The sequence below is a fragment of the Megalobrama amblycephala genome, linkage group LG1, assembly GCF_018812025.1.
Source record: "Megalobrama amblycephala isolate DHTTF-2021 linkage group LG1, ASM1881202v1, whole genome shotgun sequence".
NCBI lineage: Eukaryota > Metazoa > Chordata > Actinopteri > Cypriniformes > Xenocyprididae > Megalobrama > Megalobrama amblycephala.
The window spans coordinates 35,795,640-35,812,860 of NC_063044.1; the positions used below are offsets into that span (position 1 = coordinate 35,795,640).

The 17,221-nt window shown below is 36.8% G+C and overlaps 2 protein-coding genes across 2 annotated transcripts in view; one reads left to right on the forward strand and one right to left on the reverse strand.

The window, feature by feature from the left end:
* Window positions 1-17,221, forward strand: part of LOC125245430 — a 1,350,402-nt gene that overhangs the window by 690,308 nt on the left and 642,873 nt on the right.
* Window positions 7,025-16,049, reverse strand: LOC125245761. Its single transcript, XM_048156494.1, has 2 exons — window positions 14,730-16,049; window positions 7,025-10,676 (listed from the first exon to the last, which is right to left on the reverse strand). The coding sequence occupies exons 1-2, from the start codon at window positions 14,806-14,808 to the stop codon at window positions 9,889-9,891; spliced, it is 867 nt and encodes a 288-aa protein (XP_048012451.1). The 5' UTR covers window positions 14,809-16,049; the 3' UTR covers window positions 7,025-9,888.

Sequence of the window (17,221 nt, forward strand, 5' to 3'; positions counted from 1 at the left end):
AGTTCATTTTCATCAAACTTGTAGGATCAACCAGTCACGGCTTTTGAAATGATGACTCATACCTAGCAACGGGGTCAACCACACCTCCTCACTAAGATAGGATTTTCCATCCATTCCTTGCTCAGAGTTCACTGAAAATGTTCTGGAATCACTTCTAAGCTAAAACTCCTGGCAAGGAATTTTTAGGTTAAGTTAGGAGCTCCCTGAGAGGATTCTCAGAATCTTTAGGGATACGGGCCCTCATTTCTTGTACCTCTATGAACTTAACAACCCCTGTTAAAACCTCTGTCCTTCCAAACTTCATGTATACCATTTTTTGTTCATTTATTTTTGCACCTGAACCCTCACAATAGCATTTCATTTTTTTTTTTTTTTTTTTTTTTTTTTTTTACATCTCTTCTTTTACGCTTTCTATATTTTCAACCACAATTGTCGTATCATCAGCGTATTGGAACATTTTAGTTAGTTCTTCTTTTTCTTTTAATTATTCCCTTTATTTTTCCTCTGTTTATTAAAAGTCCTAGGGGTTCAGCCACCAAAGAATATAACTGCGCTGACAGTGGACACCCCTGTCTTATGGATCTTAAAACTTTAAAAGGTTGTGTTAAAAAAATTTTACATTTTACTTTTGTTAGAATATCGCAGTATAAAACAGATCCATTTTATAAAATTCTCTCCAAAACCAAATTGTTTTAAAACTGCCAATAAAAACCCATGTTCCACTCTGTCAAATGCCTTCTCGAAATCCATGCTTATTATGTATGCCCCCTTTCCTTTTTCTTTTATGTACCCCACTATATCTCTTATGCTACTCGTGATATATGCTATGTCCCTCCCCTTTACTCCACAGGCCTGGTTAGTTTCTATTATGTTTGGCAAGACATTTTTAATTTTTAGTTTGCTAAAACCTTGGCTAAAATTTTTAAATCCACATTTAACATTGTAATGAGCCTATAATTCCTCCATTCCACTTTGTCTCCTTTTTTCTTGTAGATTATTTTCATTGAGCCTAAGCCCATTCTTGGGTGTACTCTGTTTTTTAAAAACCTCTTCATAGATTTCTTTTAAAATCTGGTTTACTTTTTCCTTAACCTTATAAAACTTATTTCCAATACCATCTACTCCTGGGCTTTTCTTCACACTTAACTGATTTATTGCTTGTATAATTTCTTCAGTTGTTATTTACTTATCACAATCCTTTTTATCCCCCTCACTGACTTTTCTTGTTATCTGTTGTAACAAAATATTCCTCTTTTCCTCATCTCTTTTCTCTGATCTAAAAAGTTCCTCATAAAATGTGCTAATTTTAAACGCAGTTTCAGCTTATGTAGCTTATGTAGTCCTGATTTCATGCGCATCAAAGATGAACTGATGCATTGGCCATTTGATTCTAAGGGAAAATCGCATCATTATTCCTCAAGCAGCCAGATACCGGACTCTACTGTTGGCCCACGAGGGGCATCAGGGCATTGTCAAAATTAAACAGCGCCTCCTTACAAAAGTATGGTGGCCAGGAATTGATAAAGATGCGGAGCAACCAGTCAGATCCTGCCCTGCATGCCAAATAAATGGGGCATCTCCCAGACCTGTTCCAGTCACACGTACTGAATTGCCAGAGAAACCTTGACAAATTGTTGCCATTGATGCGTGTGGCCCATTTCCTTCAGGTGAGCATTTGCTGGTCATAACGGACTATTACTCAAGATGGGTGGAGGTGAGTGTGCTTCGCCGCATTACGGCTAGCAACATTGTCAAGTGTTTGACTCGAATATTTGCCACTCGTGGATTTTCAGAGACAATTGTTTCTGACAACACCACACAATTTACAGGGGCCGAATTCAAAGAATTCTTGGCGCTCCATGCAGTTTAGCACAGACGCATCACACCATACTGGCCTCAAGCGAATGGCGAGGTCGAAAGACAGAACAGAACTCTGTGCCAAGCCATACAGGCAGCTCATTTTGAAGGAAAAGATTGGCGTAAGGAAATGTACACATTTTTGCTGGCCTATCGCTCCACTCCACACTCTGTTACTGGTCAAAGCCCTGCTGAGTTATTGTTCAGTTGTCAGCTCCGTACTAAGTTGCCAGAGGTGAGCAGCAGTGTTTCATCTGCAGTGGGAGATGTTGCAGTGCGACAGAGAGATTTTGTTGAAAAGGAAAAGGGTAGACAGGCTGCTGACAAAAGACGAGCAGCAGTGGACAGCATGATCCAAGCAGGTGATTGTGTTCTGCTCAAACAACCAAAATAGAACAAGTTGACCACTGCATTTGAGCCTGGGCCATACCGTGTTGTGGAGAGGAAAGGACCATCTGTCATTCTGGAAAAAAAGGTGTGTGAAATGCATGAGACATGTTTCCTTGGTCAAGAGATGGGTTTCACCACAAATTCAGAATGTAGACATGGATGATGTCTGGATGGGACCAGACCATGTGTCTAAAGAGCCGTCTGGATATGTGTCAGTGGGAGAACAATCTGGACATAGGCCTCGGAGGTTCAGGAGGGAACCTCTTGCGCTGAAGGATTTTGTTAGATAGGCAGTTGCCATTACAGGGCAGAATAATTCCTGGCACTGTCTGGGTGGCAGGGCAGTCTACCCCTAGCCATCAAGGGAATTGATTATGTTATGTGTTATTGGACTTTAAGTTTTTTTTTTTTTTTTTTTTTTTTTTTTTTTTTATGACACATTCTTGCAAGGACATTGAAAATGGAAAAAAAAAAAAGATTTTTCAAGTTTTGAAGAATTGTTAATGTTCTAATTTCTATGTTGATTGTCAACAGTGTAGTATCTGTTGGGAAAAAAAGAGGAAAAAGTTTGAGTGATGTTCATGTTAAGTCAAGCGAGTCACTGGAGTAACAATATGGATAAGAAAGTATGCATACATATATATTGCTCTGTTTTCTGTTTAGAATTTTGAGATGTGGTTCATTTGGATGAACAAATATATTTCTAGGAAAAGGAGGGATGTAGGATAGTGACCATTAGGGGGAGCTAGAGGAAGTAGGAAGGCTGAGGTGCATGTTGGCAATGGAGGTAATAAAGAAGTATGTTCACCTACAAATGTGTGCATCTGATGTGATATACATTACACACATAAATACTTTTTCACTGTTTTTACCCTTATAGCTTTCTTTTTCACTTCTAAATCAATCAATTTTAATCCTCCTTCTTTATAACTCGCAATTAATGTTTTCCTTGCTATTTTAACTCCTTTCCCTCCCCACATAAAATAATTTATCTCAGTCATCTCAGATATTACACATTGTGGTAGATCAACTGCACTTATAATGTAGCAAATATAATGTATAATTGCACTTGGAGAGCAACAGAGAGTTGCTCACAACCATGACTTTACCTCTTAACATTAGTTCTCTTAATTTCCAGATTTGAAGTACTTGTTTTATATTATTTAAAATCCCCGTCCATCTGGCATCCCTTGCATTCTTCGCATTTTCTCCAATTTTCACTCCTAAAATATTATCGTAATCTTTTGTAGTGTTAAAAGGTATATCGCACCCTCTCAAGTCTACACCTCCTATACTCATTATTTCAGATTTTTCTACATTCATTTTTGCCCCCGATGCTTTCCCATACATTTCTATATGCTTCATTATCTTTTTTTATACTTTCTACATCCTTTATCGTAAATGTTGTTTCGTCCGCATATTGGTGTATTATACTCTCACACTGTTTGGTATTTGGATACCCTTTATCTTTTTGTCTGCTCTAACCATTATTGCTAATGGTTCAACCGAGATTGAATATAGTAAGGCAGACATTGGACATCCTTGTCTCACTGACCTTTCAAGTGAAAATGGGTCCGTCAAAACACCATTTACTTTAACACAATTTCCCGCTTTACTGTATAGCAAGTTTATCCATTCTAGCATTCTATTACCAAACCCAAATTTCCTCATTGTTTGTTCCAAAAAATTGTTCCAGTCTATTGAACGCCTTATTTAAATCTACACATAAAATTATTCCACCTTCTCGATCCTCCCCCATGCTGCCCACTACATCTCTTATTGTGCAAATTGTGTCTGCTATGTCTCTTCCTAGGATGCTATAAGCTTGGTTTGGTGCAATTATGGTCCCTATGGCCCTTTTGAGTCTATTTGCTAAAATTTTGGTTAAAATTTTATACTCTGAATTTAGTAAGCTCAGAAGCCTGTAGTTTTCTAGTTTGAGTGGACTGCCCTTATTTTTTAAAAATAATCGTTATCATCCCCATACATTTTTAACAATATTTTTTCATAATATTTTTTAACAATATTTTGCACCTTCGCATTTTTCTTTTTCGTACATCTCTATTTCTGCTTTTATCTGACAATAATGTTCTCTCGTATATTGAAGATTATTTTCAGTTTCCCCGGCTCTTCCAATAACCTGTACATAATGTCTAACCTGCATTTTCCCATATGATTTGCAGTGTTGGGGAAGCTACTCTGAAACTGTAGTTTGACAAGCTACAAGCTACTCATAAATTAAAGTAGTTAAACTACAGTCAAGCTACCCGTTTGAAAAAGTAGTTAGCTACACAAGTTACTATCAAAAAGTAGCTAGCTACATTGAAACTACTTTTAATTTTTAATTTTTTTTTTTTTTTAAATGACATAGCTTATTACAAATAACTGGATAATTGTTAATGAAGAATGTTTAAGTAAGATCACAGAATGCAAAACGAAATGTAGCTTGTAGCTTTTGGTCGCGCTACACCGCTACTTGCTGGAAAATGTAGTTAACTACTGGAAAAGCTACACTGTTTTTAAAGCAGAATTTAGACACCACATACCACTACCTTTCTCTTTAGTTCCCTCCCAATTTCACTGTCATTACGGCATGGTCGCTTATACCTGTAAAGTTATAGCTCACATTCTTTGTGTTGTATAATGTCTCTTTTAACCAGACATAGATGTATTCTACTTTGTTTAAGATCTCCCATCACCATTTGCCTCCTTAAATTCTCTCTTGTAAGGGTTTTCCTCCCTCCAGGCATCTGCCATATCTTTACTCTGCATTAACATATTTAAACATTTTCTAGAAGTGTCCTCTTTATACTCCATATTTTTAGCTATGTCAAGTCTTGTACACTTCACATTAAAATCTCCCACCACTATACAATTTTCGATACATAAGGATTTCAACATCATAAAAGCCTCTTTCCTTTCTGTTTCCATGTTTGGTGCATACATATTAACTAATCTATATTTATCATTTTGAAGTTTAAAATTTATCCCTACTACCCTCCCTTTACCATCATTGTGTATTTGTTTTATATTATACATCCTCCCTCCTCTAATCAATATTGCTACCCCATGGCTTTCTGAGTGCCATGGTTTACATATATATCTTCTTCCCAAACCTTTTTAATTCTACTCATTAAGTCATCTGTCCAATGTGTCTCTTGAAAACATATTACTTGAGCATTAAGCCCACTTATCACCTGTTTAAATTTGTCCATGTCCCTCAGACCATTACAATTCAAACAGGCAATGCTTAATATTTCACTAATAACAAAAATTATAAGAAATAATAACAAAAACATTAAATTATCTCATTAGTAAGTTTCTGTGTCTTACTTTTTGGTGCTGCCTTCTCTGCCCTCTTTCATTTTCCTCTTCAGTAGCTTTGATGCAGCTCCATTTTTCTCCTTTTCGTCCATAAGGTCTATCAAGGTAGTCTCTTGTACAATCATCCCTTCTTCTTCTTCCTCTTCTCCTCTTCCATCTCGTATTCTTGCCAGCACTTTTTGCTGTATTCTTGCCCTATTCTTGCCCTTGCACTTTCTGCACTTTCTGTGCTGAACACTTACTGCTTTCTCCATTTCCATTTCTCGTTGGTTTTTGTTATCTTCGGTGTGGTCTTCCCTCCCGCCACCGTTGGTTGTCAATTCATTGTCCATCCTTCTGCTTACGTTATTCTCCCTCCTGCTGCCTTTTTCAGACCCTCCTGCCTCCATTACGCCTTTCAGCTCACTCCATTCTACACCTCCTTCTTCGCCTTTCGATAGTTGGGTCTCCTCCACCTCACTGTACAGATCCTCGGAGTCTCCCATCTTCTCTTTGTCGTCATTCTTCTCTGCTCTTTTACATACACAGAGTTCATTCCTCTTTCAACAAACCATGCAGCTCCCTTCGTTGCACTCCCGTGCATAATGTCCTTTTCCACTTAAAACATTTGAAGTTCGGGCAGTCTTTAACAATGTGTCCTGGCTGTATGCGCAGACGTCATACCTTTACTTGCCTGTCGTGGATCACCCGGAAGTGCTCGGTTCCTCCCACTGTCTCAAACTTCGTTGAGTATGGAATTTTACCTCTTCCGTAAACTTGACCTCGTCCCGTCTGCAATTTCAGTCCCTGGCCACATCCTTCTTTTCACTGTAGATGCCGCTGTCACTCCCCAGTCTATTAGTTTCTTTATTATTTCTTCGTCAGTTATATAAGTTGGCAGGTTCAGGAAAGACACCATGGTCTTGCTGTTATTAATCTCCTTCGCCAATATTCTCCTCCGTTTCTGATTTTTAGTCCATCTAGTATCTTCTTTTTCCCTTTCTCTTCATGCAAGGTCAGTTTGTATTCACTTAGATTCTTGTATCTACAACCGCAGTAATTCCTTCGTAATTCTTTCATTCCCAATGATTTCAACCATCACTGTTAGCTTCTTCTGGGGAGAAGACTACACAAAATTATAAACCTCTTTGTTTATCGCCCAGAAAAAAACTAAAGGAAACAAATTAAATTATTACTCCAACCAAGCTTTCCGTCTGCTCTCTACACCAAATACACTCACTTCCTGTTTAGCTCAATAGCGCTGCTCAGAATGGTATGGCCGTAAGTGAAATCTGCAGCCAAGAGTGGGCTATTTAAAACATTCAGACACTCTTTATTTTTTATTTATTTATTTATTTATTTTTGAAAAAACATAAAGCTTACAGCACCTGGTATTCCCAGGCGGTCTCCCATCCAAGTACTAACCAGGCCCGACCCTGCTTAGCTTCCGAGATCAGACAAGATCGGTGTGCTTTATTTATTTTTTTTATTAAGAAATGTCAATCAATAAAATACAGTACAATGAAAAATACAATAGTTTTTCTTATAGAATCACCTTTCACAATTCTCCTTCACTTCCCGGCAGCTTCCACATTAGGTCTTTTAAAACACTGAAAACTTCTGGAGTAAAAACATGATAAAAAGCATCCAACATATTTTCACATTTAAAATACACATAAAGTCTTTCCATGTACGCTTCTGTTTTTCTTTTAAACATTCCAAACATCCAACACAATTTTTTCTTTTTTCGCCACAATTCTTCTTTCCCATATTGCACTTTTCATCAACATTACCCACAGATTTATAAACTTTTTGTTGCGACACTTCTTTTCCCAGCCAAACATCACCACTCTGTTCCATTCCATTCCATTTTCAACCCACTTGAACCACACATTTACATTTCTTTAAAAAATCCTCCAGTTCTTTACAATATAAAAACATATGTAAAATCCATTCTTCTTTTTCTTGGCACACTTTACACATTTCATTTTGCGCCATCCCAATTTTGTTTAAAATAGACTCAGTAAAAACCAATGTATGTCCTATAAAATACTCCAAACATTCCAACTTTGTCTCCACACATTCTCCATATACACTCTTCTTTTAAATCTTTGAATTTTTCCACCCAGTACTTATTTACAATCTTTAAAAACACCATCTCTAAAAACAATAAAATAAAACATTTTTACAGCACATTCTTCACACAATTTTTTCCGCAGTTTCACATAAATGTTCTTCTCTTTTTGCTCTTCTTCCATACCCTCTATTATTTTAATCCACTCTTTTGGTATTGCATTTTTAATGATTTCATATTTGTTTGTTATTTCTTGTTTGCTGTATTCTTCTTTTGCTACTTCCATTGCATCCACAACATATTGTGTTGGTAAAAACCCCTCTTTGAACTCATAGAAAACATCTCTCACTCTCGTTATCCCCACTTCCATCCATTTCTTAAAAAATATCTCTTTCTCTTGTTTTAAAATGTTATTTAAGAACAGAGGTTGGTTTAAAATGTTTTCTCTCCCACGTGGATCATACTCAATTTTCGTTAAAAATTTTCCCCAAGCACTAAAAATTTCTCTATAAAACGCAGGTAATCCTTCAGTCATCCAAATTTTTGTTTTCATCCATAAAATTCCATCCCCCATGTTAAAACCACCACATTTATTTAAAAAGTATTTCATTGTTTTCTTCCACTCAGTTTTGTTCTCTTCATTTAGTTATTTCTGAACAATTTTCACTCTCATAGCATTTTTTTGTTGTTCCACATCCTTTAATCCTAAACCCCCCATTTACACTGCCCCTAAAATCATGTTATGTGCAATTCTCGCTGGTTTCCCCTCCCATAAAAAGAAAAAAGAAAACATTTCTTCAACCTCTGTTCTGTCCATAATGGCATTTCAGACACATATAAAACATATCAAAGTTTAGAAACCATTAAAACATTCAATATTAAAACCTTTAAATTTAAAGTTCTTAATTTCCAAAAATTTAACCTCTCTATATCTGTAACTAGTTGCTCCCACATTTCATCTTACTTTTCTCTCATTCTTCCCCATTAAAACTCCTAAAATCCTAATTTCTTCCACTTCCTTTAAATTAAAACAATCCGTTAAAACCATAGCTTTACCAAATCTCATATATACTGTTTTATCCTCATTTACTTTACTCCCAGTCCCTCTACAATACTCTTTTTACAACATTCATTACTACTTCAACACTCGCTTTTCCCTTTACAATTATCGTCATATCATCAGCGTTTTGAAAAACTTTCCCCTCAGCCTTATTTTCTTCAATTTCAATCCCTATTATTCCTTCTTTTTGTCTAATTGCCAATCCTAACGGTTCTGATACAAGTGAATATAATAACGCAGACAGCGGACAACCGTCTAATTAAACGTGTGATTGTTAGTGCACCCTTATATAAAATCTCAATCCATTTAATAAAATTCTCACCAAAACCAAAACTTCTTAAAACCTCAAATAAATACCGATGCTCAACCCTATCAAAAGCTTTCTCAAAATCTAAACTAATTACATATACTTCTTCATTTTTTTTCTTTCATGTACCATATTGTGTCTCTTATACTCATCGTTATGTCAGCTATATCTCTTCCTTTTACTCCATATGCTTGGTTTGTTTTAATTATACGTGGCATTACTTCTTTTAATCTGTTTGCTAAAATCTAAAGATCAGTGTTCAACATCGTAATCGGTCGGTAGTTTTTTAAATCTAATTTTTCTCCTTTCCTTTTATGTATCAGTTTCATTAACCCCATCCTTGCTCTTTCATTAATGTCTTCTTTTTTAAAAAAAATGTCTTTAAAAACTGTTTTAAAAATTCTTTTAAAATCTTTATTAAAACTTCTTTAAAACATATGAAACGTATGAAATTCAGTATTTCTTAAAACATTAAAAAACTCGTTCTTTTCCTTCTCCTCCACTGGTGCATCTACATTTACTAAAATCAAATCTCTTCCTTCATATTTTGTCTCAACTACCATACACTTCCCCAACCTGTCCTAATACACAATTTTACTCACTTTAAAAACATCATCCTTCATTAAAAAAGCCACACCTCTTCCAAACCTCCGACCTCCATTATTATATAAAATACCTCCATCCCATCTCTTTTTATAATCAATCATAACATTTTCTCTCCATTTTGTTTCTTGTAGTGCAATAATATCTTCCCTTTTACATTTTTCTTTTACTTTTTCAAATTTTCCAATGTCCAACAATCCCCTTGCATTAAAAGTAACACAACTTGAAACCATTAAAAGAAATACAAATAAATACTTAAAAACCATTATTCACCATTTTCTCCCTCCAGGCCCCTTAACACATCATATCAGCATTGTAATCCCTTGCAAAATGTCCCCTTTCCTCGCACTTATAGCACACGAAATTTGGGCAGTCCTTCAGTAGGTGTTCTGGGCTCATGCACATCCTACAGGTCTTCACCTGATGGCTGTGCATCACCCGAAAGTGCTGTTGCCCTTCCACTGTTTCCAGCTTTGTGCTGTATGGCAACGATGCCACTTCCTTGGGGAACCTCACCTTCAGGAACCTTGTTCCATCCTCAATGTCGGTGCCCGGGTAGCATTTTCTTTTAATTTTAGTGACTGGTTCAACTCCCCATCCCTCCAATTTTTCTAAAATTTCTTTGTCGTCCAGGTAGACGGGCAGGTGCATGAAGGAAACAACATAGTCTCTGTTATGCAAATTTTTCACTTCACAGTTCACTTTAATTCTCAGTCCTTCAATCAGTTTGTCACACATTTCTTCTTTTTCCATAGTCAGTTCATATTCTCTTCCTTGTCTTGGTCTTAACGCTAAAATGTTGCCATGTCCACATTGTTCCGTTACAGCTTTAATAATGTCATCCACTCTCACGTCAATCACATTCTCCACATTCACAATGACCATAGCTTCCTGTAAATATTTAAATATCTTTCCATTCCTAGCTCGTAGTTGTTTATCTAGTCCAGTGTCGTTTGCCATGCGTGTTCCTCCTGCCAATCCAGTTTCATTAACCATGCATGCTCCTCCTGTCATTCCGGTGTCGTTTGCCATACTAGTTCCTCCAGCCAGTTCAGTGTCGTTATCCATTAATCGTCCGTTTTCTAAAAAAGAAAAAACAAAAAAAAAAAAAGGTTTAACCACCCTCCAGACAGCAAGATGCTGCTGTTAGGTGGTTTAGAACTGAAAGTACAAAAAACAAAGAAAACAAACAAAAATGGAAAAAACCAAAATGGAGAACCTTCCTCTCCTAACTGCAGCCAACACACTACCATCAAGCTCAATAGCGCCCTCAGAGTGGTATGGCCGTAAGCGAAATCTGCAGCCAAGAGTGGGCTATTTAAGACATTCAGACACTCTTTACATTTTAAGAAAAACCACAAAGCTTACAGCACCTGGTATTCCCAGGCGGTCTCCCATCCAAGTACTAACCAGGCCCGACCCTGCTTAGCTTCTGAGATCAGACGAGATCGGGCGTGCTTTTTGATAATAATAAAAAAAAAAAAAGTACAAAAATAATATTTACATAACAGAAATAATTCAGTTTCACATCATTACATCTTCAAACATATAACATGTTTCAATCCTCTAGCACTTAAGCTCTAGAATCAATCCACATATACATCATTTCAAAAAAAAAAAAAAAAAAACACACAGCCAGGACAAAAACAACAATATTTTACCCGACTCATCATAAATCTAATTTAAGTTTTATACACAACCCTTTTTTCCCTTCTATACAAACCAGCTCACTCCCTTCCTCAAACGCCTTTTCAAATTTCACATCAAATACACATTTTTCCTTAAGATCGTTTTGAACATTGCCATTACATCCACTTTTTTCTTATCATAATATGCCATGTTCCTCCTCACCCATATCGCATATCTTGCATTACTTAATACCATGTTCCATAAATTCACTTTCCTATCCTTTTTATTAATATTTATCCCAAACAAGAACGTCTTTCTCCATTCATGCCCTGTCACATCTTTCCCTGTTCCTTTTTTCACCAACCCTTTTACTTCTGCATGGAATGACTCCAGCTCTTTGCATTCAAAAAATATGTGCATCAATGTTTCTGGCTATGTCTCACATACATCGCATTCTTGCTTTACATTTTTGTTCATTTGATGAATCACCACCAAATCATCTTTACATTTATTTCAGGGAATACCTTTGGCCAAACCGCCTCAGATGCAGACGTTTTGATTTCCTTTTTCACCATCATCTTGTAAATTGTTTTCGTATTTAACTGACATAACTTTTTCTCCTTTTTATCTATAACATACATTTCAGGAAATCCCCAATCTCCTACTTTCACAGTCTCTCTCTCTGAATCCTTTGAACCCACCCTTCTGGTAGGCTTGTTTTAATATTTTCACATTCACAGTCCACTTTACATTTTTCGATTTCATCATCCCATCCCACCACACAATCATATATAGCCCTATTTGGCAAAAAACCTTTCACTTTTCTTACTCCCGCTCTCATAAACAATTTATTCTAAAGTATTTTCCCTCCCCTCTTTATTTTTGGGTTCAGAAATAATGGCTGGTCAAACACTTGATTTATGTTCTCACATTCATAATTTACATTGACTAAAAACTCAGCCCACACACTGAATACTTCTTGATAAAACATTGCAATTTTTTCAGTCATAGGTTTTTTAAAAGCCATAAACAGTCCTTCCTCACCACATCCTCCACCTTCATTTAGATAAGTTTTCATATATCCCTTCCACCCAGACTCTACTTTATCACATAAGTACTTTTTTATAGTTTTAACTCTTATTGCCTTCTTCTTAACCTCTAAGTCTATCAACCTCAGACCTCCCTCCTTGTAATCAGCTATCAACGTTTTTGTTGATATTTTTATTCCTTTTATCTCCCCAGACAAAAGTATTTACAGTCTCTTTAATTTAATTCAGAACCCAGTCTGGCATTTAAATTTCTCCCATCACATAATTGCATTTAGTAAGTATTAATGAATTAGCCACTACTACCTTTCCTCTTAATCTTAATTCTCTTTGCTTCCAGAATTGTAGTACTTGTTTGATTTTATTTAAAACTTCAGCCCATGTGGCCTCTTTCACATTTACTCCTATACTCACTCCTAATATCTTTAAATGATCTTTTGCTATTTTAAACAGAACTCTTTTATCTCCACTCCTGCTATGCTCATTATTTCCGACTTGTCAACATTTATCTTTGCACCTGAAGCTTTCCCATATTTTTCCATCTGCATTTTTATTCTCTTAACACATCCTTGACAGTAAAAATTGTGTCATCTGCGAACTGGTGAATCACACTTACTCCCCGTACGGAATTTGAATACCTCTTATTTCTTTAACATTTTTTATCAGCGATGCCAGCGGTTCCGCTGTTATTGAATATAGCAGTGCAGATAGTGGGCACCCTTGTCTGACTGACCTTTCTAATGGAAAGGGGTCAGTTAATACCCCATTGATTTTGACACAGCTTCTAGCATTGTCATATATTAATTCTCCAAACCCATATCTCGCCATTGTCTGCTCAATAAAACTGTGCTCTACCCTATCAAAGGCTTTATTCAAATCCACAGATAAATCCCCCTTTCCCGTCTTTTCCCATGTTTTCAACAACATCTCTTATAGTACATATAATATCCGCGATGTCTCTCCCCACTATACTATATGCTTGGCTTGGCACAATACTCCCTGCTACCTGTTTAATACTATTAGCTATAATTTTGTGTTAAGATTTTATAATCTGAATTTAGCAGACTCAAAGGCCTATAATTTTCCAACTTCGATGGATTCCCTTTATTTTTATATAGTATGGTTATTATTCCTAAGCCCATAGATCATTTCCCTTCTCTCCTCCATACTTTTATATACCTTTAGCAGTATTGGCGCTAAGGTCCTTATGAAGGTCTTGTACACAACTTCATTCTTTATAAATCTCTCCAACAGTGTAGCATTAGCCGTTAGCCACGGATCACAGCCTCAAATTCATTCAGAATCAAATGTAAACATCCAAATAAATACAATACTCACATAATCCGACGCATGCATGCAGTATGCATGACGAACACTTTGTAAAGATCCATTTTGAGGGTTATATTAGCAGTGTAAACTTTGTTTATGCACTGTTTAAGGCAAGCGCAAGCTCCGTGGGCAGGGAGCGTGAGCATTTAAAGGGGCCGCAACATGAATCGGTGCATTTTCTAATTATGCCCCAAAATAGGCAGTTAAAAAAATGAATAAAAAAAAAATCTATGGGGTATTTTGAGCTGAAACTTCACAGACACATTCAGGGGACACCTTAGACTTATAATACATCTTGTAAAAAAACGTTCGATGGCACCTTTAAACACCACACTCCCCCCTCCCCTCTCCTCCCTAGTTTCACCCACCTTGATTGTCATCACAGCATGATCACTTACATCAACAAACTTATATTTTACATTTTTTAACGTATTTTAACATTTCTCTTTTAGTCAAACATAAATCTATACGACTCTGTTTCAAGCTACACATCACCATTTGTCTTCTCGAAAACTCTCTCTTATATGGATTCTCTTCCCTCCACACATCAACAAAATCATCATTCCGCATCCACTCTGTTAAGAACTTTCTTGATCCATCAGTTTTAAAATTGGCACTACTTGAAGTGTCCAGTCTCGTGCACCACACGTTGAAATCCCCAACCACTATGCACTTTCCTTTACATAGTGTCTTCATTTCACTGAAGACCTCTTTTCTGTCAAACTCTATATTCGGTGCATAAATGTTTATAAGCCTAAAAAATTCCTTGCAAAACATAAATTTAAGCCCTAACAATCTCCCGCTTCCGTCTTTATAAATCTGTTTCACATTTTGGACTTTGTCTCTTTTTATCAAAATAGCCACTCCACAGGCTTTTACATTTCCGTTTCTCCCTCCCATCTCTTTTTTTATATCATCCATTATGTCCGCTGTCCAGTGTGTCTCTTGTAAGCATAGCACATCAGCTTTTGACAGTCTTTTCACCCTCTCAAACTTTTTTAGGTCTCTTACTATTTAAGCCTATTTTTAGGCCTATTACTGTTTAAACACGCAATTTGCATAACACCCCACATAGTGATTATCACATTTTTAAAGGGAATTATACTCATTCAAATTAAATCAAGCTCTTACTTTCTGTCTTATGCTCTTTTCTTCTTTCTTTTCCCCAGCATACTTTTCGCCTCACTCGTTTCCATGTCTTCCTCCACATTTGTCACAGGATTCTCTGGCATTTCCTTCTCCTTTCCTCCCCCCTCATCCTTCTTCATTCTTTTTTCCTCACGATGTTTTCTTCCCTGGCTTTTGGCATTATCACCTTCTTTGTAGCCATTTTTAACCTTCTTCCCGTGCCCATCTTCACACTCCAGGTCTCTTGGAACCATCTCTTTACCTGGTGTACTCTCTTTCTTCTTTCTCTCTCTCATCCGTTGCCCTGAGCCTGCGTCCTCTTGGCTGCTCTCGCTCTCAGTGTCTTCCCTTTTTGTCACTCTCTCTTCCTTTCCCCAGGTGCTTTGACTCTCCTCTCCTTCTGCGATTACATTTTCTTCTTCTTCACTCTCTTCCACCTCATTTAGATCTGACAATCTCTCCTCGGTGTTCCCCTCTTCTGTTACTGCTGACGTTTTACGCACGCATAGTCCTGGCCGCATTCCACACACGTCACAATTCGCTTCTTTGCACTTCTTGCATAGTGTCCTTGTTTGTCGCATCTAAAACACCTAAAGCTCAGGCAGTCCCTCACAACATGCCCCGGTTGTATACGCAAACGCCAAACCTTCACTTGTCGGTCGTGTATAACCCTGAAGTGTTCCGTCCCACCGAGCGTTTCAAATTTCGTTGAGTAGGGCAGCGATTTGACAACATTATTGAACTTAACTTTTAAAAACCTTGTCCCATCCGCAATGTCAGTTCCAGGTCACACTCTCCTCTTTATTTTAGATGCTGCTGTTACTCCCCAATCCTTTAGTTTGTTCAAAATTTCTTCCTCTTGAATGTACATGGGCAGTCCTAGGAATGAAATGACCACCTCCATGCAATCCACTTCTTTCACCATTACACGACTATTTCTGATCTTCAAACCATCCAGAATTTTCTCTTTTGCTTTCACATCCTCCATTATTAATTAATACTCTTTTGGAGATTTATATCTGCAACCAATCACTCCTCCACATTCTTCTTTCACGCTCTTCAATAGTTCCATCAATGTGATTCTGTTCTCCCCTTCCATCTCCACCAGCACCATCAGCTCTTTGCCATAGCTGCGCTCATCGCCTCTCACTTCTCACTTCGACCTCTTCCCGTCTCCTGTTGTCCAGCCATTTCTCCTTCTTTGCTGCTAGAATTATCTATCCTAAAACAGCAAGAGCTTAATGACCCCAAAACGCAAGCATTCCTTTGGACCAGTTTTTTCAAACAATGTGAAAAGATGGAAACTTAAGTCCACTCAAGCAAACACACTCCTTCTTCCTCCTTGCTGCTCTTGCTTTACCACTTCCTGTAACCACTAGGGCGTGCTCAGAGTGGTATGGCCGTAAGCGAAATCTGCAGTCAAGAGTGGGCTATTTAAGACATTCAGACACTCTTTTTTTGTTTTCAGAAAAAACATAAAGCTTACAGCACCTGGTATTCCCAGGCGGTCTCCCATCCAAGTACTAACCAGGCCCGACTCTGCTTAGCTTCCAAGATCAGACGAGATCGGGCGTGTTTTTTTGTTTTGTTTTGTTTTTCGAGATCGGGCATGCATTTTTTTTTTTTTTTTTTTTAATCCAACAAATATTTACATTCAAAATTAGCATTTCTTTACAAGGTTCAAATTTATACACTATAAAAAAAATTATTTCATAAAAAGCTTTCCATTACAATAGTATCATAAAAAAAACAAAATTATTAGAAGAAATTCCATTACATAAAAACTCCCATCTCTAATACAGACATCACACTCTTACAATTATGTTCTTTCTTTTTCTGGCATCCCCAAACCTACATCATTAAAAACCTTTACAACATCTGTCTTCTTGTTTAAAATAATAAAACAGGCATTCCACATAACAATCAACTTTCCATTTAAACACATACCATACATCCATTAAAGTTTTTTCTCTTTTTGACACTACTATTCTTTCCCATATTGCACTTTTCATCAACATCACAAGCAGATTTATCAGTTTTTCATTCTTACACTGTTTATCTACACCTAGCATCACCATCTTATTCCATGCAACATCATTTTGTTCTCCCCCCAAATCTTGAAGCATTCTTTTACATTTTTCATTAAAATCTTCCAACTCTTTGCAGTGTAAAAACAGATCAAAATCCTTCATTATCATCATTGCATACTTTACATGTTGCATGTTACATTTCCATTGCTTTTTTCACACTCTCCAGATCATTTACCAGTAACGTCGTATCATCTGCATACTGAAAAATGTTATTCTCTTCTCCCTCAATGACTATCCCTTTTATCCCCTCCTCTTGTTTTACTTTTAGACTCAAAGGTTCTGCTACTAAAGAATATAAAAGAGCTGACAACGGACATCCCTGTCTTATTGATCTAGTTAATTTAAAACTGTGTTAAAAACCCATTACATTTAATTTTTGTTACTGCACCTTTGTATAAAATCCTA

What these genes read in the sequence shown, in the direction of transcription:
- LOC125245761 (XM_048156494.1), bottom strand. Translation starts at nt 14,808, where the DNA reads ATGTGGAGGAAGACATGGAAACGAGTGAGGCGAAAAGTATGCTGGGGA. An exon ending in AAAAGAGCATAAGACAGAAA is followed by an intron (nt 10,677 to 14,729) that starts GTAAGAGCTTGA and finishes TTTCTTTTTTAG; the next exon opens with AAAACGGACGATTAATGGAT.